This window comes from Paramormyrops kingsleyae, chromosome 5 (genome assembly GCF_048594095.1).
Source record: "Paramormyrops kingsleyae isolate MSU_618 chromosome 5, PKINGS_0.4, whole genome shotgun sequence".
Lineage (NCBI taxonomy): Eukaryota > Metazoa > Chordata > Actinopteri > Osteoglossiformes > Mormyridae > Paramormyrops > Paramormyrops kingsleyae.
The window spans coordinates 4,191,595-4,217,960 of record NC_132801.1 but is presented as its reverse complement, the minus strand read 5'-3'; the positions used below and the strand labels follow the sequence as shown (position 1 = coordinate 4,217,960).

Sequence of the window (26,366 nt, the reverse complement as noted above, 5' to 3'; positions counted from 1 at the left end):
TATGTCCAAAAGGTTCCCGGACCGGAACGCAGTATCGAAGCTGCTGTAGGACTTCTACGAGAATGCATCGCTTGCAAGGTAAACCAACCTTTCGCTTTGTGCCACGCCCACCATGGACAGGCACCGCGGATCCTCCAATCGGAATCCTCCGATTTTGGGGGCCGTACCTTATCCTGACCAATGAGAGCTGCCGCGGCGCGAGGCGGCTGTGTTTTCTCGTTGCCACAGAGAAGATGTTGAGGTTCGTTGTCAGTTTTCAGGCGTCGGTCGGCGGGTGCTGCGCTGGGAATTGGGATGAAGTGGCCGTCAGTGCTGTGTTATCCTGGCGCTGCGTTTAGCCCTTTCTTTTTTGATGTATGATTCGAAATTGTACGGTATACGGTATCAGGGATACTGGACAACGTTTTAATGTTTGTTTTTTTTCTCGGCACCCGTTGCTGGCCTTTCGGTTAACGGTTTTTGTGCCTTCATTGCAATGGGAATGCATTACGTTTTCCCTTTAATGTGTATGTGACTGCTGTGTGGTGCCGTAGGAGAGGCCAGCCGGACAGATAGTAAGGCTGCCTTGGGTTAATACCGGCCGGTGTAGTCAGTAGTGTGATAGTCAGGCTCCCTGTACGCCCACAGACCGCTGCCGTCGTACATGTCCTGACATCCAGCTTCCTTCCCGACGTATTACGTTGAACAAGTCAAACAAGCGTCGGTGTGACGGGCCGGGTGCGTCTGAATGACTCGGTACCGTTACCCGGCACCTCGGTAAGCCTGCCGCCCCCGCTACGACCGTCGCCCTCCTCTCCGCGGAGCAGCCGGTGAGTTTCTGTTGTGATGCGTGTGTTTTGTTTGTGTGTAAATGTCGCATCGTGTCCCCCGTGTGAGTCTGATACCCACTTGAGCCTTGTTAAAGACAGTTGCGTACTTGGGTGATCCTGTTGATTTGTATTTATAACGTGAGGGGGGTGTGGTGCTGAGTTACAGTAAAGCAATACTTTTTGAGCAGATCTGGGCATCGCCAATGTGGGTATCCTAGGGTACAACAGCTATGCCATTCTCTGATGCACATCCGTATAGTCAGGATCCCCACAGTCCTGCTTGGCATTGTCCTCTCTGCTGTGTAAGCCTCTGGATTTTAGCTGGACTGGACTCCATTTGATGACTTTGCCCATATTGCCGCCTTCTTCCACACGGGCATCTTTACCGGATCGCCGTAACCGAAAAGCCCGAAGAAGCATTTCGTCAGATCTGCCAGCCGCCCTTTCCCCAAAGTGAAATCTCTGATCGGAGAAATCGAACAAGTCTTCAGCGTCTTGTACCATTCTCTGCTTTTGACCAAAGTGCTGAGTTATCTTGTATTGATCCAGAGGACTGCATTTTCCAAGCATTCGTTTGAATCACCTACCTACAGTTCTGGGCTAGACTGGACCTTAAACTTCATTGTCAACAGTTTTATCACAGGTGGGGGCCCTGAGGAAGCCCCCAAGATGGAGTTACTCCTGTCAGATGTTGACAGAAACATTGTGCCCCCACCCCCCAACTCCAAACCCAGCTGACCCGAGCATTTCAAGATGCTGTTTCATTATGTCCCTGCTTTTCTTGGACTGTCCGTATCTTCGGGGTTCTCACGCTCATCCCAGCCCGTTGCTACGTGCTCCAGGTGTCGACTGGGGAGAAACAGGATTCTCTGGGTTTCAGCGTACCTGGGGGGCAGCCCTGACACCCCTCTCGGTGTGGGACGTGAGGTCATCATGCTGATTCTCCATGCTGTGATCAGCATCTCAGAGCAGGTGGCGACAGACCATGTTTGTCGTCCCGTTGAATACGGAGCTGAAAAGGAAGCCGAGTCCTGTCTGAGGAGATTCTGGAACGTTCCGAAGAGGAGAATTTTAATTTGGCGCCTTGCATCTGCACCTCTGGCAGATGTGCCACTGAAGTTTTGCCCGTCAGCTTGTTTTTGCACCAAGGACAGAACACCTGAGGTCACTGCTTGACGTCACGTCGAAGTCGAGTCGGGGTGCTTTGTGCTTCGATATGTGCTGAATGTGTGCCCCCCCCCCACCCAGGACAGACCCCTGAGAATGCACACCAGCCGCAGCCCGGCCTCCCTCCCCGGCGGCCTGGCAGGCGAAGCCCTGGACCTGAGCCTCACCGGCTCCCAGCTCACGGTGACCCGCCGGCCCAGCAGCGCCTCGCCCGGAAAACACCTGTCCCGCTCCGTGTCGGTGTCGGCTGCCAGCGAGGGCCGAGGCAAGCGCAACACACTGGTGGGTGTTCCTGCTCAGGGTGTGCAGGTCGCACGCGTTCCACATTCCATATTGATAAATTTGTCTGCTTTCATTTCAATGTCATGATTAACTGTGCTGAATCAGTCAGATTCTTAAAACAGTGTGTAAAACACAATACGTATGAGGGAATTCTGGGTAATGAATAGGGAACGGCATGCTGGGATATTCTTGGGAAAGGTGAGTTTTGTCGTATTTGTTTATGTTTTTCACACCAGGCTGAAGCTGGACTGGGCGCTTCCCGGTCCATCAAGAACCTGCGGCGGTCCAACAGTACCACTCAGGTGAACCAGCGGACGAACCTCACTATCAGGTAGGGGCCGTGCGGGCCAGGGTGGGGGTGCGGGGGGGACGGTGATGAGCCTGTTTCGTTAGGGATGGCTGCTGGCTTCTCCGGCATTCCTTCACAAGGAGCGGGGCTGTTGCGACAGCTGTCGATTCTGCCAGACACCCCCGCCCCCCTCTGTTCCCTCATCTCCGCACCCCATAATGCCCGTTGTGGATGGTGGCTGCTTCATGTAGGGCTGGGCAGGAGGTGGGGGGCTAGGAGGGGGTTATGGGGGGGGCATGACTGGGGTATCACACCCAGACCGACGGGCCTCTTTGTTAGAGTGAAGGACAGGACGGTGAGGACTGAATGGGAGAGGGAGGGGGAGGGAGGGTGAGAGGCCCCACACGGGGGTGCCATTGTCTGCCTCCTGCTGCCCCCCACCCGGCCTGTCGCCATCTTTCAGGAGTGTCTTTGGAGTAGAGGAATGCGTGCCTCGGATTTGTGTCTGGGGGGGTTCCTATTCAGTGGACCAGCTGGTTACCCCCAACCCCCCTCCCTGCACCCCCCCTTCAACACAGAAAGCAAAAGATGCGGAAGGGTCCAACCTGCCATGGGGCATGTGGACTCATCATTTTCCCTGGGTTTGTTTGAGCGTGTGTTTATGTTTTAAGGCAGAGTAATAGCTGTGTGTGACATGGATGGGGGGGGGTTGACGTCCCTCTTCAGCCTCCTGGAGGAAATGATGTGTCTCTCATGGCTCTGCTGCCCTGTCACTCGTGACCTCGCACTGCAGGCAGTTTGGCTTTACAGCTGTGATGCTCCCGTGACTCATACATTCAAGATTTACTGTCCTTAGTGTGAAAGAGCAGCACGAGGTTCTGGGGTGGAGCCAGCAGACTGAAGCAGGCGTTCTGAGTGCCGCACTGGATGGAAAAGGGTCTGACTCAGAACCGCGTGTCGGTCCGATCTCTTCCCTAGTGAGGACAAGAGCGAGGACTTGCTCACTTTTCTGGACAGCAGCTCGGATGGCAGGAGGAAGCTGGCCAGCCTCGGCAAGGCGTCCCCAGACCGCACCACCTGGAACATCCTGGTACGTCCTGCAGCTCCACAGTGGCTGGCTGCAGAATGGCTCCAGCATGTGGGTTATTCCCGGGGAGTTGGTGTTGGGGGGGAAACTGGTCAGGTCTCTTGCTCCTAATTTTCATCTGCATATCTGTGTGAATGTAGTGATGGGCGAGGGGGGGTTTCAGAGCTGCGGGAGGAATTATCCTGTACATTCAGTCACTGCCTTGTTTTACCCACTAACCACTGGTTATATTATTAGATCTTAGTCAGTTAACCTAGTTAGCTTAACCCAGTCAGCTTAACCCAGCACTGAGGCCCTATTACACTGTTTTTGGGCCGTCCATAACGAGCCATGAAATCTGACGAGATGGGATGCAGACAGAACTGCAGTTACGGTGTCATCTGGCTAGGGGGCGCTGTGTTGCACCTTGTAAACAGGACTCTCTGTCCCAGGACGACCAGCCGCGGACCTTCCCTGTGTCCCCCAGCACACGCAGTGCAGGCAGCCTGGACTCACCCACGGGCCATAAGAAGAGGGAGGTGGGCGTGGCACTGGCAGCCAACTTCACCGCCAACAACAGGTCAGGGGGAGCTACTGGTATTGGATGGGTGGGATAGTGGGTGGTGACAAGGGGCGTGGCTTCTGGGCTTCCGCAGTTAGGAAGTGCAGATGTCAGAAAGCTCTCACCCCTTTGCTGATTCTTTTCAAGCAGCCAAAATAACTGGTCCCTCACTATATTTGATAGTATTTATAATATTAACAGTAACATTAGGCGGGTTGAAAGCCTTTCAGGCTCTGTAAATAACTGTCATTTTTAATAAATGGGCATCACTTCTGTGTTCTGTTCAGTCCCCATTTTATCATGTCGCCCCCACTAGGAGCAACAAGGGCGCCGTGGGAAACTCGGTCACGCCCATCCTGCATAACAACCACTCCGAGAAGCCGCTCACGCCCAAGAGCTCCAATCAGAAGCCTTCCTTCAAGTGGGTGGCGTCCTCTGTCTGGGCTTAAGGCCCACCCTGGATGGACTGAAGTCTTTCTGAAATCTTGTTATGTTGTACTTGGTGTTTGCGTTAGCAGTTTTGTTATTGCCTTTTAGTCCCTTTTATGATAATAAAATCAGGCCCATGTTGTCGGAGCATCTGTCCCTCCCCCAGCAGTCCCCTGTGATGTAATGTCCCCCCCCCCGCCTCCTTTGCGGCCAGCAACCTCATCAAAGCCACGGCAAGCGATGAGGGCCCCCCCGAGGGTGGGTCTCTCACCAAGTCCCAGAAGAACTTCTCCTCCTCGCCGTGCTCCAACAGCAACGTGCCATGCGGCAGCCCCTCCCAGTCTCGACGCCGTGAGGTCACCGAGGAGGAGGCCGAGAGGTGAGGCAAAGCATTGTGGGTATTCCCCTGTGGGTGCCCGCCGTTGTGCTCAGCTTTTCTTGCTGTGTTTTTGCCTCTTCGGGGTAATTCCAGCTCGACGCATCCTGCGCTTGCAGAAACATCCCTTTGAAAGTAATGACACAAGATGTGGGATTTTGCTGAGTGTGGTCGGGGGCAGGGCAGGCTGACTGTGTTGGTGGGCGGGCTCTGCATCCGCTGTGCCGCAGGTGTCTCTGGTGTACGTGGGCGTGCAAATGTGTGCTCCTCCACACCTCCCCTGCACACGCCGGCCCCCCCGGGGCCGAGGACGTGCAGCAGGATGGCCCACAAACCCCCGTGCCCCCTGTCTGCCTGTTCCGCACGGACTCACTGGCATTCCGCCTGGATCATCCGCCAGGGCTCCAGGCTCACCGTCCCCCTCAGTGCTTTTGGAAGATGGATGGGCTGTTTTGTTTTTATCTACTAGCTTAAACATTTGGTCCAAAGTGTGAGTCAGGTTCCTCCAGCTGTGCGCGGCCTTTCTTACTCCCGTATTCTGGACACGGGCCCGAACAGTGTCCCTATTTGTGTCTGTGTGTCTGCAGGTTCATCCAGCAGGTGAACCACGCTGCCATAACCATCCAGCGTTGGTTCCGGCGGCACTCTCAGAGGCAACGAGCCGGCGAAGCCGCCCTCCGCCGTCTGCTGGCTGCCAAGAAGCGGGTAGGCGAGGCCCGGCCACTAGGAGGCACTAGAGAGGGCTGGTCTTTTCCCGCTTCCCCTAACCCCTGACCCTGCCTCCTCACCTCTATCATTTGCTTCCACAAAGGAGCGGGAGCAGAAAGTGGAGGAAGGTCGAAAGACCCCAGAGCTGCAGAAGAAGAAAGACGAGGACAGGAAGCGGATCCGTGAGGAGAAGGCACGCTTGGCCCGGGCTGCCGCCATACAGGTACTGTGCAGAGGGGTTAGGGTTAGGGTTAGGGTTAGGGTTAGGGTTAGGGTTAAAAGGCTTAGGGAGTCGTATACCTCAAAACTAAATCGACCACGTTGGCATGATCTACCTGCAGCATATCTAAAGCGGCTACGCCTTGATCCGTCTCTGTCACACCACAGCACCAGAGGGCACAGAATGTCTTCGATGCAACAGCCCCACATACAGAGCAAAAATAAACATGCAAACGGCTCTGAAATGCAGGTTGTCTGCACATCATTAAAATCACTCCGTGACCTGTCATGTTAATGTGGATCAGCTCAGCGGGTCTTCCTAGTGCAGCGCACTAGTGACACGTGAGGCCATGTGTTTTGTGCCGAATCGTGGGCAGTGGCTGGGATCAGAACAAACGAAAGTTTGCTTTGGGGTCCCTACACAGGCAGTGTGCTGAAACGGTGATCACCGCTCATGTGACGTCCTTGCCACCTTTGGGGTTTGGGCTGTCTGCCTGGCTTTCATCCTCCGTGTGTCCTGATGATCAGATGTTCCCCCTAATCTGAAGCTGTCTCTCTACTCATTTCAGCTGCATGCTTTCAGCTGGCACCGTCGGACAGCTGACGATGTCGCTGTCTGTTATTTGTGGAGTTCTGCTGTCTCATACGGTCACTCTGGCTCAATGTCTGCATATAAACATCTCATTGCTGAGTGTTTCTCTGCAGTTGCTCTCACAGAAGCTTTCATCGGCGTGAAAGGAAAGACAGAGGGGAAGTTTCACAAGTCCTTGTCTGCCCCCTGCCGGCACATGCAGGAACTGCAGCAGAAGAGGGCCGACCGTGCTGCAGAGGTCCAGAGGGTGGCGCAACAGGAGTTGGAGGCCCTGAGGCAGGATGGCAAGGTGGGCCGCAAGAAGGCTGCCAAGGTGTCTCCCAGCAACAAGAGCCCCGCACCACCCAGCAGCATCAAGGCTAAGAACACAGGTGAATGGAGAAGCCTTTGGGTGTGTCTGAGTCCCAAAGGTCAGGCCAAGTATAAAACTGGGATGTTCTTAGATAGATAACAGACTGTCCTGTTTATTGGGCCTGGTTACTGACTACTGGTTGACGTCGTAAGTGTTTGAGCTCACCGATGTTCCTCCATTCCATCTGACTTTGCACAGACACCAACATGAACGTGGCAGAGCATCCGGCTGACACATCCAACCTGAGGGCGGGGTCTCCCACCACCTCGCAGGGCCGGGGCTCCCGCTGCTCTCAGGTAATCTTCCGATAAGCCCAGGGGGTGTCACTTCTGATTGCTGTTGCACCAGAACCATGGAACAGAGCTGCAAGCCTTAACCAGAACATTACAGCAAAGTCAAAGTCAAGTCAAAGATATTTTATTGTCACATGATATGTGCAAGACATACAGGAGAAGCGAAATGCCGGTGTGCGTACCGTCCAGTTACAAACATTATAGACATACTATACAAAACGACAGATGACAAGGCCAGAGACAAATCGACAAGTGCAGATGGTACAAAGTGCGAATGGTAACAATACATATATGGTCAGTTGTGCAAATTGAAAGAGTAGAAGAGGCGATTGTGCAAATGGTAATAATATTAAGGTAGTTGTGCAAATGGTAAACATAGATAAAGTAATGTAGGGATGCCAAAGGTGAACAATACAGTGCAAATGGTAGCAATCATGCAAGTCAAATACAGCGGAAAGGTATGAGTGTAAACAATACTTGAGGTAGTCAGTGAATAAATAAATTAAATTACTGTCCAGGGGCAGGAGGCAGAGTGGGGAGGTAATGGACAGGGTTCAGCCTCCTGACAGCCTGGTGGATAAAGCTGTTTAAGAGTCTTGTGGAGCCCGGAGGGTCCGGTACCTTCTCCCTGAAGGCAGGAGGCTGAAGTGGGAGTGTAAGGGGTGGGAGGAGTCTCCAGCAATGCTGATGGCCCTGCGGGTGAGGAGGGTATGGAAAGTGTCCCTGAGGGGGGGCAGGGAGGGGGGGCAGGGAGGTGCCGATGATCTTGCTGGCTGTGTTCACTACCCGTTGCAGAGCCTTACGGCAGGAGGCAGAGCAGCTTCCAAACCACACAGCGATACAGCCAGTGATGATACTCTCAATAGTGCCTCTGTGAAAAGAGAGCATGTTGGGGACTGGAATGTTCGCCCCCCTCAGTTTGCGGAGGAAGTAGAGACGTGTTTGTGTCTTCCTGGTCAGTGATGTGGTGTTATTGGTCCAGGAGAGACCCTCAGAGATATGCACCCCCAGAAATTTGGTTGTTGTCACCCTCTCCACGGCAACGCCGTCATTGGTCAGTGAGGCATGCTGAGGAGGTCTTCTCCTGAAATCTATAACCATTTCTTTGGTCTTCCTCACATTGAGGAAGAGATTATTCGCCTTACACCATTGGACCAGCAGGGCTAGACATAAGGATTTAGGAGGGCACAGCCACTTTGGCCTTGGCTATTCATATTTTTTCTAGGGCACAAGGCCATTAAGCCTGGGCACAAGGCCAAAATTACTGTAATTACCAAGTTTAGACAACCTACGCAATACGACCTTCGATTTGAGACAGAATATATATATATATATATATATATATATATATATATATATAATTTATAGATATATATAGCTTTATTTCAAAAAACAAAATCCAACAATAAAGGAGCCGTCAATATTTTTGTATTTGTTTGCTCAGAACACCCGTATTCTTTTAGTGTACATGACAATTGACTTGACGTTCGTTTTTTGCACACTGCACGCTACCAGTCCTATATCCTCCCAGCAGAGCTTGGTACTTCTCTGAGTCAAATCTGCTCTGCCTCGGCAAATGTTTTTTTACAACACCATCTGACACTTACCTGAACAAAGTAGATAATTTGCAACATTTTGCGGCAGTAGCCGCGAGTTCAGCTTGCTTTCTTTTACGTTCTCGATCTTTGCGAGGCATGGTGACAGCATAAGCAGCAGACGACAACTACACGATGATTACCGAAGAGGACACCTATCTGTTATTCGGAAACCGTCGGATGGCTTTTCCAATCAAAAACGTAACCCCCGATGATGCACCATTGTCATTGCTGTGGCTCCATAGTAGGCTGGACGATACATACCGTACCAGCCAATCATGCGACGAACACATGATCGTATTAGTCCAGAATTCATTGCGGTTCATTCAGTAGTTGGGAATTACGAGATGTGCGGGTCGACCTCGTTTCTCGTATCGAAGGTTGGGTTCGGGTTCAGTACAGATGCATCGATTGTTGACGAGGTAAAGTGGACCGTGTCGTGCGCAAGTCTTTTGTGTAATGAACGTTACTCTCGGTAAAAAGGGGGCATACGGCCAGACAAACATTAAAGGCAGGCCAATCTTGGCCGTAAGGTACTTCAATTTTGAGGAGGCGTGTGGCCAATTTTGAAAGGCACGACGGCCATTGGCCGCGGTGCCGCGGCTTATGTCTAGCCCTGGACCAGGTGGCTCACCACACTTCTATAGTTAGTTTCCTCGTTGTTGTTTATGAGGCCCACTACAGTTGAGTCGTCTGCGTACTTGACAAACTGGTTTGTGCTGTAGGTTGGCACACAGTCGTGTGTCAGTAGTGTAAAGAGTAGTGGGCTTGGCACACACCCCTGTGGAACCCCTGTGCTGAGCATCCTGGTCCTGGAGGTGTTGCTGCCGACCCATACTTTATGTGTCCTCCCTGTTAGGAAGTCCAACACCCAGTTACAGACGGATGTTTTGAGTCCCAATTGTCCAAGTTTGTGAGTAAGCTGCTGGGATATGATAGTATTGAATGCTGAACTGAAGTCGAGGAACAGCATTCGTACATGAGTTCTCTGAGTCGAGGTGTGTGAGGGCTGGATATAAAGCAGCAGAGATGGCATCATCTCTGGACCTGTTTGACCTGTATGCGAACTGCATCGGATCGTGGGAGGAGGGGAGGATGGACTTGATGTTTTTCATGACAAGTCGCTCAAAGCACTTCATGATAATCATCATACCTGGATGGGTGGGGCTTCTTCGGAATCGGTATTATTGTGGAGGCTTTGAAACACGTAGGAACAGTTGCTTGGCTCAGGGAGATATTAAAGATGTCCGTGAGGACATCCTTGAGCTCCTCTGCACAGTCCTTTAGTATGTTATCCGGTCCACTTGCCTTGCCTGGGTTTACTCTGGAGAGAGTCTTCCACACGCTGGCCGTAGACAGACACACAGCCTGCGCTCCCTGGGGACGGGTGGTCTCTGTGCCGGTGTGCTGTTCTGTTTTTCAAAGCGACAGAAGAAGTCATTCAGACTGTTCAGCAAAGAGATGTCATTATCACAAGTCTGGGGAGGTGGTTTGTAGTCCGTGAGGGTTTGAATGCCCCGTCAGAGGCTCCATGCGTCTCTAGCGTTGCTGAAGTATCCAGATATTTTATTGCTATATTGCTGTTTTGCCATCTTGATTTCACGGGACAGGTTAGCTCGTGCTGTAACTAGCCCCTGAAGGCTGTGTCCCGTGCTCTCAGGAGCCTGTGCACTTCCCCTGTCAGCCATGGTTTCTGATTTGCTCGAACAGTAACAGTTCTGGTATGAGTCCATCCTGAAATTCTGCCCTCAGGAACTCCTACAAAGGACCGTTAGTATGGAGGACCAGCAGCAGGTTGCACCGTCGAGTAGAACGCAGTCCAAGACCACACTGAATGACCTGCTGGACACCCTGAAGCTACTGGAGGAGGACCCAATGGAGCCCAAAAGCTACAAGAAGGACAAGTACGCCTGGATTGACCAGGTGAGTGGGCTCTCCATTCCAGCTTGTGTTGTGTCAGTCCCCCTTTCCGCTTCGATCTGAATGGTCTACGGTGTTTATGAGTTATCACATGTGAGAGGGGCACCAGATGGTGGTGAGGAGTTTACAGGGTGGCTTTCCTGGGGCCAGAGGGCTGTTCTCTGTCGTCGATGAGTTTCATGTGCTCTTCATGGTTCGAGATACACAAACATGCATGGTAAGGCTTGCTTTATCTGTCTCCCTCCGGCCTAGGAAAGAGACCCCATCTCTCTGACAGCGGATAACCTGGAGCGCCATGGTCAGCTGAGTCAGGTGTCTGTCCTGCCAGATGGGGGTGCCCTGCTCTCCGAGGCCAAGCTCCAGAGCATCATGAACTTCCTGGATGAGATGGAGAAATCGGAGCAGGAGCGCCCTCGCTCTGTCACCTCGGGCTCCCACAGAGAGGTGAGACTGTGGGGCAGAGGGGGGCACAGGTTACAAGGTCACAGTCCTCTTCCTTTTGGTTTCCTTTTACCTTCCCTTAGGCTACCATTTTGGCTCTTGGGACAGTAGGTAATGCCCTAAGGCTAATCGTTTAAACCATTTTGAACGGATTTCTTGATTAACATTAGATAACGTTTTAAGATGATAACTTCAGGCAAATACAAGTATTCAATCAATCTGATATGGCAACAATTAGCGACAATTATTACTTGTGGATTGGCAGGAAATCCAGCAGCGCAGATTGTAAACTTCTGAGAAATACATTGTGGGAAATATATTTCAAGCTTCAATTATCAAAGGGAAACTACAGACAGTTTCACACCTCAGGAACTTCTTTCAGAAACCATAACTTTTTTCTGGAACCAGGAACTTTTGTCGTTTTCACTGCAGGAACTTGGCCCAGTTGTAGCTCCTTGGAGGCAGTTCTGGAACCCGTTTTTCGTTCGAACATGAACAACTGGGGAGTCACTGGGGAGTCACTGGGAAGTGATGGTTTTGCTTATCGTTTGACTACAAGCACTGGCACTAGGAAGTCATGCAGATGTGTAGGGAAAAGAGATAGAAATAGCAGAGCAAAAATGAGCAGATGGAATATTTTTTTTTATGTATCAATTAAATACATTTTTTGCTTGTGCCTATATTTATACACTGGAAAATCTGATCGATAACCATTATGCTTTTGTCTAATATTGTCAGTGCCGGCGGTGAAACTTGCTAGTGCTTATTCATGGGATGATGTTACATTGTTTTTTATTCTGTGGAAAATGAAAGATTGATCTGCTGGGCAGATTTAATAATGAATTATAAACATGTTGTGGGTCGTGTAAACGTATTGTAAAGAAGACAGTCTCCTTTTGATCGCGATCGATTACCCCCAGTAATCAAAGTTTAACCTACAAACTTTTTACGTCTCCCGTGGTCATTTAACATAAAGGTCTCAGTTCCTGTTGTTTGGTATGACAGTGGCCCGGGAGCTATAAAAGTTCCTGGTGGAGCTCCAGGAACTAATCCGGCACCAGGTTCCGGAACCTGGATGGATGGGTGGGGAGCTGTGCCTCACCATCTCCACTCCCCCAGGGGCTGCTGTCGGAGGAGGAGCTGGCCGGCGTGGACCAGGCGTCTGCCACAGCGGCCGAGGTCACCAGCAACATGATGAGGTTGAAGCTGGAGCTGGAGGAGAAGAAGCGCTCCGTCACATTGCTGCAGACCGCGCTGGTGCGTGCATGCCCGTGCGCGTCCGTGCGTGTGCACGTCTGTGGTGATGTGCTGATGCGAATAGCCATTGACCGCAGTCGACATGGAGTTGAGCGGGGGTCTCTCAGTGCATCTCATGAGGCTTGCACACAGCTCTATGGTGTCATCACGAGGTCCCCTGTGCCCGTCTGAGGCCGTGCCTCTCTTCCAGGCCCAGCAGCGGGAGCTGACAGCACGTCACGTCAAGGAAACTGAGAAGGAGCTGAAGCGTAACTTCCAGCTGCAGAAGGAGCAGTACGAATCCACCATCCAGAGACACCTGGCCTTCATAGATCAGGCACGTTCCGGTTATGTCCTGGAAGTGAGGATATAAGTCAGTCTAGATATATCTCGATCATTGTAGGGGAGACGGATACAATCCTGCCCCCATACTGCATGTAAACCTTTACATTAAAAAGTATAAATAAAACCATTTCAGGATTTTGCCCTCCTCCCGCCTTTGAGAAAAAATCCGTAATTTTCATTTTGGTCTTGTCTAAAATACCTGGCAGCATAAACTGGAACCTTAGTGGTGAATATGCCTCCCCCCTCCCCCCCCCCCCCAGCTGATTGATGATAAGAAGGCCCTAAACGAGCGCTGTGAGACCGTGGTGGCTGAGCTCAAACAGGTGGACCAGAAGTACACCAAGAAGATCGCCCAGATGCAGGAGCAGCATGACCTGGTGAGCCTGCTGTCTCCACTGTGGCCACCAGAGGGCGCGCCACTTGGTTTGGTGCCAGCTCTGTGTTTTTCCCGGGTGGCATGTGGCTTTCTTTAACACGCCTTCCGGCACTCTCTGCTGTGCTCGCCTGTGTGGGCATCTGGAGTTAATGCTTCTGTTTCTTCCTCCCTCTCCTTTCTCTCTGATGTCTGGCTGCCTCTTTCTCTCTTCCTGCTGTAGGTGTGGCACATTCTGGGTCCGTTGTGTGAGGTAACACTTCCGTGTCAGCACAGCTTGCCTGCTTTTTCTCATCTCTCTCCTTCACCATCACTTTCTCTTATCTGCTTCGCTCATCTCACCGGCGTGCACTTCCTGTAGTCATAGTCCCTACCCCAGTCTTTGGGGGGGTTGTATCCCGTCCATGTTATAATTTGTGCATTTGTTAGAGATGTATATCCTGTCATAGGCCTGGGCGGTACAGACCAGAAACCACATTTCCATGTTTTTAAGGAGAATAGTGCTACGTAATATGTGTCTCATTATTTTCTATTTGCGGGGGTCAAATAAAACAGTTATGCCACAGAAGTGTTATCACTGTGCTCCAGCAGACTGTATTTCACTGCGCTCCAGCAGACTGTATTTCACTGCGCTCCAGCAGACTGTGTTTCACTGCGCTCCAGCAGACTGTGTTTCACTGCGCTGTGTGCACCAGCAGACTGTGTTTCACTGCGCTGTGTGCACCAGCAGACTGTTTCACTTTCGGTATTAGCGTTCAAAAAAATAAAACAAATATTGCAGATTGTGATAGTTTTCTCTTCTGATCAGTCAGGTAATTAAAAAAAAAAAAAAAAAGAAATTAACCCAGTAACAATGTTTCCTTGCCCTTCCCCTCCATCAGCTTCCCCATGAGACCGAATGTTTTGACTGTAGCTTTGAATTCTGGGATTCTTTGCAATGTTGTGACTGAAGCTCCCGCGTTGTTTACAGCCAGGAAGGAACAGTATAGGTCTCTATTAAGAATCATTGCTCATACTATTCTGCCACCTAGGCATCAAAATACCGCATGTGTCAGTGTGATCGTAGCAATTATAACCCATTATGACTTAACACCCCTAATCTTAACACACATTAATATAAACGGCATTGTTCCATTCTACATTTTGTGTGAAAATGTAACGATAAACTGTACAAAGTAACTAATCATACAGCCCAGCCCTCTCCTGTCAAATGCAAAGTGGCAGCTATCGAGACTCTGATCCATAGAGCAGTCTGTCTGCATGCTCATGGGCTCCTCTGCATGCTCCTTCCTGAGGGTCTAACCATCCTGCTCATGGGGTCAGAGGTCGGCCTGACACCACAGGTCTTGTCCACCTCCAGGTACTCAGACGCTCAGGGTCTGAAGGCCTTTAATTGCTCACTACCCCCACCCCCAACAGGAGATCAAGAAACTGAAAGAGCTAATGGGCACCACAGAGAGGATTCGACGTGAGAAGTGGATCGACGAGAAGACCAAGAAGATCAAGGAGATCACAGTGAAAGGTGGGCGGGGCCCTCGCCTTCGAGGGGCCATGTCAGCTCCCTGCCTCCTCTGCGCCTCCCGTCACCTTCTAGTGTGACCGCTCTCAGCGGCACGTCTCTCTGCAGTATTTCTTAGACTGCAAAAGCATTTCTGGCTGAAACCGCCCCAGACAATAGAGGTACTGAGGATGGGACACGTCGTGCCTCCGACGGGGACTTTCCCCTAGATTCTTTGGCTGGCTGGCAGTTCCGAGCCGCTAACTCACCCAGCGCTTGGCTTCCTGTCTGCTTGCCTGTTTGTACAGCTGCCGGAGCGTGACTCTTACAGCTCCGCAAAGGGGGTGTTTTGGGGGGTGGGGGGTGCGCTTTCCAGCCAGAAACCTGATGCCCTGCTGACATCCTCTCGTGGCCCCCATGGCTGACTCTCTGTGGCATCCGTAGCTGCACCCATGCTCGTCGTCTCTCTTCCCCACGCCGCATTTTCGCCCCCCCGTCTTATTTCCCCCTGATTCCCTCACTTCTTCCCTGGCTTCATCTCCCTACCCACCAAGGTCTGGAGCCTGAGATCCAGAACCTGCTCTCCAAGCAGAAGCAGGAGTTGTCCAGGCTGCGGGCGCTGCACCAGGCCGAGCTGCTGCAGGCTGATGAGCGCGCCGCCCAGCGCTACGTGCGGCAGAGCGAGGAGCTACGGGCGCAGCTGGAGAGGGAGCGGGACGAGTGCTGCCAGAGGGAGCGCGAGCTGGCCAAGCAGAGGTCTGTGTATGTCTGTGTGGCTGCATGCGTGTGTGTGTGTGTGTATGTCCATGTATGCGGCTACATGTGCGCATACAGGAATAGGACACCTTTGCGCAGTCTTGAACTCACCCATAATAAATGACTCCCCCTGCAGAGTCTACTTTAGTTACTGGAACAATAGGCAAAAAATTCCAGGCACGAGTCGGTTACTTATGCCTCGTTTCCACCAACGTGGTGCCAGGACCGGTGCCAGACTTTTCCCCAATGTGGAACTGGTTCCGCGTATTTCCACCACACAGAACTGGCCCTATGCCAGAAAAAAACTGCTCCAGCACTGCACCACAAAAACGATGGTCTCAGAATTTGGAACCACAGTGTCACTGAAAGTGGGATAGGATATCACATCCAAACCTTCCACTAGAGATGGGCCGATCCACATTTTCTCCCTTCCAATCCGATTCCAATACACAACTGCTGATACTGATACAAGAGCTGTTTTTACTTTAATATTTTAATATAATAATATATGGTGTGTGTGTGAACTTTATATATTAATATTTTTAAATTACAGAAAATTGTATGCCAAAAAATCTTTAATTAGCTACTAGAAACATACAAACCCTACTGTTCCACCTGGTTTGTACATCTTGTTTTAAGCGTTTTTGAGGCATTTGCAGTTCAGTTTGAATATCTTCCAAGCGAGTATACCCAGGTGGTGAATGCTTAAAATGCCCCACAATTTTTCTCCCCCTGGTAACAGCGTCGCTTACACTTCGCTGCGATGGCAGCCACTCGTGTATCACAAGCTGTAACGAGTGTGCAAAACAGCCAATGCTAGTGACTCGCAAACCGCCCATTACTTTTTTCATATTACCTGCGTTGTCTCGCATAATTCCATGCACTTTATTTAATGAGATTTTCCACTAAAAGCTACTTCCACCTCTCAAAACTTTATTTGTACAACGACTGCAGATCGCTCAGCTACTAGTTGTTGTTAGAAGCATAAAATACTTCCATACCGTCACTTCCTTATCTGCTGTTTTTACACTTCTCTTGCAAATGGTAATGCGCGTAACGTCGCATCAGGTGGAAGATTTTGAGGAACAGTTTTGGCGTTTAAGCTTGAATGCTGCAAAAAAAACATTGAAAATGGGAAATAGCTGTTGTGCAATTGATTGTACAGATAGATTTAACACGAAATAGTAGCTATCTTTTTACAGACTGCCAAAACCTAAATAATTAAGTATCGGTCATGTATGTTAGAAAAGTTTTGGATTCAATGTTGGTATTAATATTGCACATCGTCCAGCCCTATATTATACTAGAGCCATTTTTCAAATTCAATACAAAATACTCCTTATGTCGTCTAGCACCAGTACCAGTTTTTACGCCAGTGGAAAACCAACACCTTGAAGTACCGAAAGTTCAGTACCTGGTCCAGTGGAAAAGCGCCCTTTAGTTGAGTTTTTTTAAACAATTTAAAACATACACAAGCAATATAGTTTCACATTTTTCAGACTTTCAGATTGTGCAAATGGAACTGCTGGATTGTGGAGTGGCCCCCATTCAGTCAGTGCTGAACAATGGCCACATTTACACTGGCGGTGTGTAGGACGCTGAGCCGATTGACGGGGGGGGGGGGGGGGTTGCTGGCTGTCTGTTTATGGCACAAGTGGCCTCAAAAAAACACCTACTCTGGCCACCCATGGTGATTTCCGGGGGTCGGGTGGTCGGTTAATCCCAACAGGACCTTTGCCACGGTTCTGCCCAAGCCCAGCCTTAGCATACCTCGTTTATCGCAGTGATCTGACGGAGGCCACGTTTCACTGCGTCGGGGCCAGCACACTGGCTGTTTATCACTCTGTTCCTCATGGCCCAATAAGAATGCGGCCCCTTCAGCGGCTGGCAAAGGCCCTTTGTATTACGAGACTCACACTGCCTGTCCGTGACCCTCCTCACCCGTGCACACACTCCCTCTGCCAAGAACAGCCCCACCCCTATAGGGGTGTCCATCATGCTAGCTTCCCGAGGCGATAACAGCGGGGTGGGGGGGGGGGGGGGGGGTGGCTTGCCACCGTCAGTTTCTTCTAAAATGGAAAAAGCTGATGAAGCGATTCTGTGTGCTCCAGGTTCGAGAAGCAGCTGCAGGAGGAGGAACAGGCTCTCCAGCAGCAGAGGAGGCGACTCTATAAGGAGGTGGCAGAGGAGAAAGAGAGACTGGCCCAGCTGGCAACCAGGTGATGGTGGGGGGGGGGGGTACTCCCAGAGGTCAGGGGTCAGGAATAATACTGCTGGCGGGGGGGTGGGGGTGGGGGCGGGGGGGGCTTGCTTATTCAGTTTCCGGACTTTGGCCCAGAGCTGAGAGACCCTGTTATTTTTAAAACCTCATTTTTACGGCAGGGTGAAATAAGGGAGCAAGGATGGGGTTTCGAAACTTTGAAGGAGTGTCAGGGGCCAGTGACGTGTGAATTATTTTTGAGGCTTGACAGCACGGGGAGGGTATATCCTTAATATAGCACAGCCCCTCCCACCCCCCAGCCAGTCTAGCAAACTGCTCTTCTCTCTGTCACTGCCCTTCAGGCAGCGCGCCGAACTGGATGACCTAAGGAGGCACCTGGAGGAAAACAGCACCCTGGCCAGACAGGCCCTCCGCGAGGAGCTGGATAAGTCCCGCGAGGAGCAGGAGAGGCGGCATCAGGTGACTCCTCAGCTAACCCCCGTCCACAATCTGGCCCGAAGCTCAGTGCTCTCTCCTCTCCTCCAGAGTAAATAACATTAACAGCGCTTCAGCGCAGACAGACAGAGCACCACCCCCTTCCCCGTCCCAAGGTCCTATGGGGTTTCCTCCCTTAGTGTATCAGTCCCGTTAATTAAAAACATGTGTGGTACTGTAGCTAATTAAATGGGTGTGGGGAGGATTACAGCTGTATAGCGAGTTGGAGCTAAGCACGGCCTCGAGCGAGAGTCACACGGCCCAGTCGAGGAGTTATGGGACGGAGACCAGCCCGCGGAATGCCACTTGGTGTTATGCAGGCCCTTCACTGTGCGCGCGCGTGTGTGTGTGTGTGTGTGTTACCTCGCACCTGCAGGCGGAGCTGAAGGCCTTGAAGGAGCGGATGGAGATTGAGAAGCAGGCCTGGGAGGAGAACTACATGAAGAAGGAGGTGAGAGGAGAGATGGGGGGGGTGATGTTTGGGCATGTGATGCTCGCCTCATCCTTAAAGCCTTTTATGGTTCCTGTTCAGTACTCTCACTCCTGCTTAAATATTGACACCTTAGCCGAGTCGACCGCCTGGCGTGTACATCCTGCACCAGAGGCGGCGAGTGGCCATCAGGCAGCCCGGAGTGACTGTGGCACCATTTCCCGACAGGAAACGTGGCTGCTGAGCCGTGAGCGGGAGCTGAAGGAGGAAGTGCTCAGGGGGAGGGATAAGGAGATCGAGCTGGCCATCCAGAGGCTGGAGGAGGAGACCAGCGAGGCTCGGGAGGAGTGCGAGAGGGTGGCAGAGAACCGGTGAGGCTGCAGCCGGGGCCTTCCGCTCGGCCTGTGTGCCGGAACCTGACCTCCGACCACTGACCCCTGACCTCTTGGGCGGCACCAGGATGAAGCGGGTGCGGGATAAGTTTGAGGCCGAGCTGTGCGAGATGGAGCGCTCGGAGAGGACGGCGCAGGACAGGTGCCGGGAGCTGAAGCAGAGGCAGGCTGAGATGGAGGCCGAGATCCTGCACCTGCAGGCCGTGCTGCGGCAAAAAGAGCAAGAGGTGCAGGACGTCTCCCAGGTAAACCGCACCCTTGCCGGTGGAACTGTCACAGTGACAGAACCTGAACATAGAGCAGCACAGAGCTGCGGGAGAACGCAAACTCGAGATGACAGGATGGTTTAGGGCAGAGCAGGAGATGATCAGCAGAAAACGAATTTATGGGAAAGGGGTACAGGGCAGAGAGCGGCCAAATTGCATGGCTGCTGCAGGCAGGATGTCTGGGCTCAGATTGTGGTCTGAGCTTGAGGCCAGATGGGAGCCAAAGACAGAAGAAGCAGAAACGGCAACCGAGAGCCGTGCTGACGATTATCTACACGCTGCGGCCACTGCTGTAAGGAGCTGTCATTCTGCACTTCTGCTCCAACCAGTCTGCCTGTTCCCTTCTGACCTTTCTCATAATCAGTTAGTGCCTTGCTGTTGTTGATAAGGCCTATGATTTTTTTTGATCTTCACACCATTATCTGTAATGTCCAGACACTGTAGACCAGGGGTGTCAAACTCCAGTCCTGGAGGGCCACAGCCCTGTGTAGCTTAGTTCTTTCCCTGTTCCACCACAAATGATTCAGCTCAACAGCTATGTGGTAATTAGCACAAGAAGCTGAATCAGGTGTGTTAATCGAGGGGAAACCCAAAAATGTGCAGGGCCCCGGCCCCCCAGGACAATCACACACGGGAAACCGTTTAGATCGGGTGTCTTAGCCGCTGGAATGGTGGGGCGAGCAGTAAGTGAAGCTCTTGACCCTGTCTGTGTGCTTTATGTATTCAGGGTGCAGCCACATGATTGGCTGTAGAGGAGCAGGCTGTTTTTTGGTAATGAGCAGGCGTGCCTTTTGCACTAGGCACTGTGTGTTTGTTATACAAACATGTAGCTGCCAGGGTGGATGATAGAGTAACTCTCCACCATAATAAGATGATAAGGGGCAGATGGTGAAGGCAGAGACTGAAAGTCAACAACAAAACACGGCCTGGAGCAGCTAATGTCTGGGTGATGGAGCTGACTGCCTGGTTCACAGACCCATGGCCAAAATCAGTCATTCTGTTATGCATTTCAAATTAAGTTGCTTTATTGTCACACTATCCATAAACCAGTATACAGGAGTATGAAATGACATACATATACATACATAATGGGCTATATACATAACGCAAGGGGTTATGTACATGCATAAGGGGCTATATACATAACGCAAGGGGTTATGTACATGCATAAGGGGCTATATACATAACGCAAGGGGTTATGTACATGCATAAGGGGCTATAGATATAATGCAAGGGGTTATGTACATACATAAGGGGCTATATACATAACGCAACGGGTTATGTACATGCATAAGGGGCTATAGACATAACCCAAGGGGTTATGTACATGCATAAGGGGCTATAGACATAATACAAGGCTTTATATACATACATAAGGGGCTATATACAATGGTACCTCAGTTCTCAAACTCATTAGAACTCGAATTTCTTAAAAGTCGAATCAACCAGTTTGAAAAAAAATTACCTAGAGCTCAATCTGAATCTCAGAAGTCAAACCGTGAATGCCGACCTAAGATAACTTGTACGCACGGAAATGAGTCACGCGGTACGTCTCTGTGGAAACAAAGGGTAAAGCTTCAGTCTCAGCCTCACATTAGCTGTGATAGCATCGTGCATGTTTACACTAACTGAATACATATATTTAGACAGTAAAAATACATTTAGACAATGATGGACAGTAACAGTAATTATTATATAATAAAATACATTTAAAAATAAAGATTTCTTATTCATTATTTTAATATTAATAAAAAAAAAACATTAATACGTTTAATTATAATAATATTGTTGTGCCGAGCGGGGACGGGACGGAGACAAAGGCGCAGACGTCAGGGTATCGGGGAATACGGGGTTTAATTACAGGTAAGGCAGGCAAAACGCAGACGGACAATACAATGACCGGACTGGAGAAACAAACTGAAACGCGGACGAAATACAGAGGACTAATGACAACAACCAGAAACAGCTGATCACATGGGGATTTCACACGAGGTTAACGAGGGGGCGGGGCACACGGAAGGAGCGGACGATCGGGGCAGGACACGTTGTTCGGATACATTTATTTTCTTACTTTACAAATTACTGTTTTGATAAATGTGCTTAGATGTGTTTAGTACAGTATATGCTCTTCTTGTTTTATCCGGTTCATTTTATGTTTAAATGCTTAAAAAAACATATTTAGGTGTAATTTTTGGGGCCGGGAACCAATTAATTGGTTTTCCATTATTTCTTATGGGGAAAATTCGATCACAACTCGAACTTTTTAGGATTCGATCCGAAGTTCTGAACGAATTAAATTCGAGTTCTGAGGTACCACTGTACATACACAAAGCATATACCCAGTGCTATGTGTGTGTCAGCAATACGTACTGAGGCAGGATATTTACTCTTTTCAAGAGAACCAGAGTTGTTAATGAAGAAGTGAGAATCGGACAGAGACGTTACGGCAGTAATTACTGCAAGTTATTTGTTTATCGAATGGGTGGTGCTTATGGTTTGTGTAGCCACTTAAATTGCAGTAAAACTATATGAGTCTGCTGAGTAGTCAATAGGAAATTTATCATTGGGCGTTGCTGTATGGAGCTGGCTGGTATTGACCTCAAACAGGCATAAAGATGAACTAAGAAAGGAGCAGATGTTTCACGTAAGAGTACAGAGAACAAAGACAGTTTATGGTTATACGACAGTGTTAAATCCACATGTTAGCATTACAGTTAGTGTACGTGACTGAGCCATAAGCAGGAACTGAAAAATAGTCTCCTGTGGTTTCCTCTATTTTATCCAAAGGAACATGCATTTAATAAAGCAGGATCAGACAGTCCTGGGGGTGAAGGGCCTTGCCCAAGGGCCCAATGGTGACATCACTCTGCTGACCCTGAGATTTTACATGACCATGAGCACAGAGTGCTGATCCACAGACCTGCAAACTGCCCTAAGCAGGGACCCGCACATGTGATGTCTGATACGCTGACGAGCCTTTGCACTGCGTGCTGCTGAACATGGGCACAGTTACAGCCCAGACAGCCCAGGCCACACAGCTTACCGTATGTCAGAAACTCTGTCTAAACACCACATTCACCACATTTCAGTTCCTCGTTCCACTGTGTATTGATAACACCGTTTAATATATAAACGTAATATATAAAAAAAACACCACTTCATAATGGGTAAAATAAATCTATGCAATAAAATGCCTATTATATTAAACTGCAAATTCCAAAGACATAATATATCAAATGCACACTTCATCTGGCCCAAGGAAATTCAAATTCCATTATTGTCCATTGTAGTTTCTTTCTTTTGCTAGAAATTGCTCTTAAAATGATCTAGAAAAACTCCAGTTCTGCCCCAGATTTTATACGGACTTCATTAGACTTTGATCCATCCACATGGCTCTGCAGTAGGGATGGTGTTACACTGTTCACTGGGAATTTTCTATGGAGGCGCCCAAGCTTAAAACATCAGCCTGTGTCTTATATGCCCGACGAGGGCGTTACTAAATGACCCAGAAATCTAGCAGAGGGCCCATTAGACGTCAGCTCCTCTGCCCAGCTAATCCCATTTAGAGCGTCACTCATACTGCGTTCCATCTGAACATGGAAGTCAGAATTTCTGACTTCCTACTCGGAAAATTCAACTGGAATGCCCCCTGAAGTCGGACTTCTGACTTGGAGAGAGGAGGAACCTCTGCAACCCAGACCTCAGAATTCATGAAGGCTGCGCGCCCTTCATCAGCAGACGTGAAAGCTGAAGTTATAAACTGCTTATTAGCACTTGTGTCTTAATTTATCCGTTGTACAGACAGTTTTGTCCAACCTTTATCTGTTGATATGTTGCTACGGTGTTTTTATGGGCAAAATACCACATAATGTGTTGTTTTTGACTAGTATTACTAAAAATAGCTAACAATGAACCTGGGTAAAACTGGGGCTTGTTTCAGAAAGCAGGGTTTCTTGCTTAGCCAGATAACTTGTCGGATTTAAGGTATTCTGGGTTAAATGTAAGTGAACGAAGATAAAGGCCATTTAACCTGGGACACCTTAAATCCGACAGGTTATCCGGCTAAGCAAGACTTCCTGCTTTCTGCAACAGGTCCCTGGTTTTGCTAAATGGCTTTCTGACCTGCTGTACTGGAACACGGTTACCTTGGGTGTGATGTCATTCCCAGCTCTGAGTTAGAGCAGCTCACCCAGGGCCAGCTGGGATCCATTGGTGTTCCATAAGCTATTAGTTACAGCACTGAATTTCTGAGGTGTGATATATATATAGTGTTTCAAGGGCTTTAAACCATGTTTACAATGTTTCTTCTTTGGATCTATGGATCTATTGTATCCACAGACATTTAGTGTGTACATGTGTATTTTTGATTGGTTTTGTACAGTTACAGTACAGCTCTTGCTGCAGGGTATGCACACACACACGCACACACACACTTATGAGTGCAATGAAGCCTGGGTCCCCTACCTGCTCTGCCAGTGTCACCGTCCTCGTTAACCCATAGCCCTCTCCCCTGACCCTTAACCACACGTTTCACCCCCAGGTGCGGGACAAGCTAGCGGAAGAGCGCCGCAGTCTGTCCGAAGTGATCCGACAAGAGTTCGCTGAGCGGCTGGTGCTCACCGAGGAGGAGAACCGGCAGATGAAGATGGAGGTTTCGGAGCTGCGGGCACGACTTCGCTTGGGCGTGGAGAGGGTGGCTCGTGAGAAGGAGGAGGAGCTGACCGAGGTCCATCAGCGGTGAGCTGCGGCTGCCCCTAACCGCCTGGCTGCTCTTTGGGTTTATGGTGCATTCGATTATCTGAGCCAAGTCGGAGCTGCCGAGGTGCGTGACATCACATCCAACTAATCTCCCATTCGAGCTACACTTCTCGGGACAAACATGGCTGCCTCCACAAACACGCTGCTGCGTGCTTTTGCTTAATAATATTTGGAGAGAAACAAACAAGAAACCCTAACTAGTCAAACCACATTAAAAGCTTTAAAATATTTTAGTAGATCCATAACAATTATTCTTTTTTCGAGAGGCGAACAAATCTCAAACAAACAAAAGACACTAATAAATCTGGTAAAAATCTGATATTGCATGCTGGGATACTGTTTACACTCATGATTTAGTATTCTCTAAAACAACCATGTGCAGTTACATTTATAACTATTACTATATTTAACAAAACATTTAAAAATATTTATAAAACAGAATTACTTTTGAGTGTGTAAGCTGCCATGTTGAAATGACGTCACAGGGGAATCTCATACGACAAAATTCTCCCCGACATCAACATCGAAAAGGGGGCGTTTCCGACAGGAAGTGACGTTTTCAACACATTTTCCTGACGTTTTTCTCCGACTTAAGACGCGGAGAGAGATAATGGAACGCAGGATTACTACTGGCCAATCAGGTCTGTCCTCATTGAGAATGTAAAGGAGATGAGCAGCTTATCTCCCTCCACTTCCAGGGTGAAGTCGGCCATCCTGAAGAAGGACGAGATGGTCAGTAACCTCCGGAAGCAGTACGAAGTGAGTGGGGGGTAATGGGGTGGGGGGTAATGGGTAGGAGAGAAGGTCCTGGGGTAAAGAGAGTAAATCCCAAGCATCATTAGTGAAAATCACCCTTCTACCCTCTACCCCCCCTCCCCCAGGCTGCCGTTAAGAGGGCCGACCACCTGGAATCCCTGCTGGAACAGCAGCGGAAGCAGCTTCTGGGCAAATGAGGCGGTGTAGACGTCATCTCAGAGAAGCCCCGCCGACAGCCACAGCCCCCACCCTGTGTCCTCTCAGCTAGCTGGATGTTCCTGACCGATAGTCTCTAGGGCTTCAGCAAACATTTATCCATATTTAAGTATGAACAGGGGCTGTGCCTCCCTGACACCACTGGAGATTCAGGTGGGATCCGCAGGCCCCTCCTCCGCCCTCACGCTCCAGGGTAAGACGGCCCCTGTCAGAAATAAATGGGGGGAGGTGGTGGTTCTGTGGGACAAGGAAGGAGAGATCATTGGTGGGGTAGGGAGGGCTGCAGCTGGAACCCCCCCCCCCCCCCAGCCTGGCCCCGAGGACGCTGTGCCGGTTTCCATGGCAACATGCTGGGAAGGACACAGCAGTCTTTCTGGAGCCCAGAGGAATCGCAGGGGAGGGGCTGGTTTACAGTTTTACCAGGGACACCAAAACATTCCGTCAGAGGACAATGAAGTGGAGCTAAAGGCGGAGACAGTGACTCGTGATCGTGTGCCGCACCTCCCCCGGTGATCTGCTTATGACTTTATTTTTGGGTGCTTGTCATGTCCCGAAGGGGGGGGGGGGGGCTGGCTCTGCGGGGGCCCTCTGGCACAGAAGGGGCTTTCCAAAGCCGGCATGCGTTTGAATGAGAATATGGCCTTTTTCTGCGCTGCACATATCATTTGACTCCGTGACCCTCTGGGCTTTTAATAATTACAAGATTTCCAAATTGGACCCCCCCCCCACACACACACACACCCCAATGAAGCAGTAGGGTCATCACAGTGGGGACCGTTACTTTAGTAATAGATCTAATCTCATGTCTAAAATAGTTTGGGACATTGTGAAAGTGGACAGAAGATGAAATGGAAGATACTGTTACTTGTGTTTTAAGGAAATGGATAGATGGAGTCAGATGTATGACGGCTTATAGCTAATTAGTGGGTGCGGAAGGCCAGTCTTGGTGAGCGAGAGTGCTCTGAATGAGGGGGAGGGGCTATGGAATGTAAGGATGGGGGGTGTTCTGGTGCTGAGAGATCTTCGGGGATGCAGCTTCAGACAGAGCACGCAGAACTCTACACTTCATGCTGGTATCTTAGGGTGTCGTCCTTACTGGTGTGAATACGCAGCCTCACTGAGCAGCCGGCACAGCCCAGATATCCACTACCTTACCAGCGGCCAAAGCCGTCCTGTCTTTATTTCTTTTCTCTTTTTTGAGTTTTCCCTATTCTGTATGCATTTCTCTCCATGTCGGTACATGTAAATTGTGAATACTTTGTATTGTTCTGTAGTAATCCATTGGTAACGCAGAGATTTCATTAAAAATATTAGTGAATTTTACAAAACTATAATTTTTGTCTTTATTTCGATGATTGATGGTTGCTGAAAAAGATGATTCTTTTGTTTCATTGCGCTCAACTATTCCACGTACAGTTATTTAGTTGCTATGGAAGATCCATTTTCAGAACAGTTTTCACTAATCTGACCGCACTAGTGACCGCAAGTATAAAATGGAGCCTGTTGAATGTGACCTCAGCTCTGCCTCTCAAGGGCGGCCACTAA

General features: G+C 49.9%; 1 protein-coding gene across 3 annotated transcripts; it reads left to right on the top strand.

Moving 5' to 3' along the window:
* The first annotated feature begins 210 nt into the window (after positions 1–210).
* cep131 (centrosomal protein 131) lies at positions 211–26,149 on the top strand. Of its 3 annotated transcripts, none has more exons than XM_072711909.1 (27): positions 211–809; positions 2,063–2,258; positions 2,495–2,589; positions 3,526–3,637; positions 4,066–4,193; positions 4,492–4,596; positions 4,819–4,983; positions 5,568–5,685; positions 5,792–5,911; positions 6,702–6,870; positions 7,050–7,147; positions 10,492–10,662; positions 10,912–11,103; positions 12,220–12,357; positions 12,548–12,673; positions 12,942–13,058; positions 13,278–13,307; positions 14,474–14,576; positions 15,107–15,308; positions 17,420–17,527; positions 17,871–17,988; positions 18,380–18,454; positions 18,662–18,804; positions 18,893–19,070; positions 23,632–23,828; positions 24,548–24,608; positions 24,731–26,149. In XM_072711909.1, exons 2-27 carry the CDS (start codon positions 2,073–2,075, stop codon positions 24,800–24,802), a joined length of 3,327 nt encoding a protein of 1,108 aa, XP_072568010.1. In that variant the 5' UTR covers positions 211–809; positions 2,063–2,072; the 3' UTR covers positions 24,803–26,149. The 3 variants fall into 3 exon arrangements, with proteins under 3 accessions (XP_072568010.1, XP_072568009.1, XP_072568011.1); XM_072711908.1 differs by having other exon boundaries at positions 2,058–2,258; XM_072711910.1 differs by lacking the exon at positions 13,278–13,307 and having other exon boundaries at positions 2,058–2,258.
* Positions 26,150–26,366: the final 217 nt, after the last annotated feature.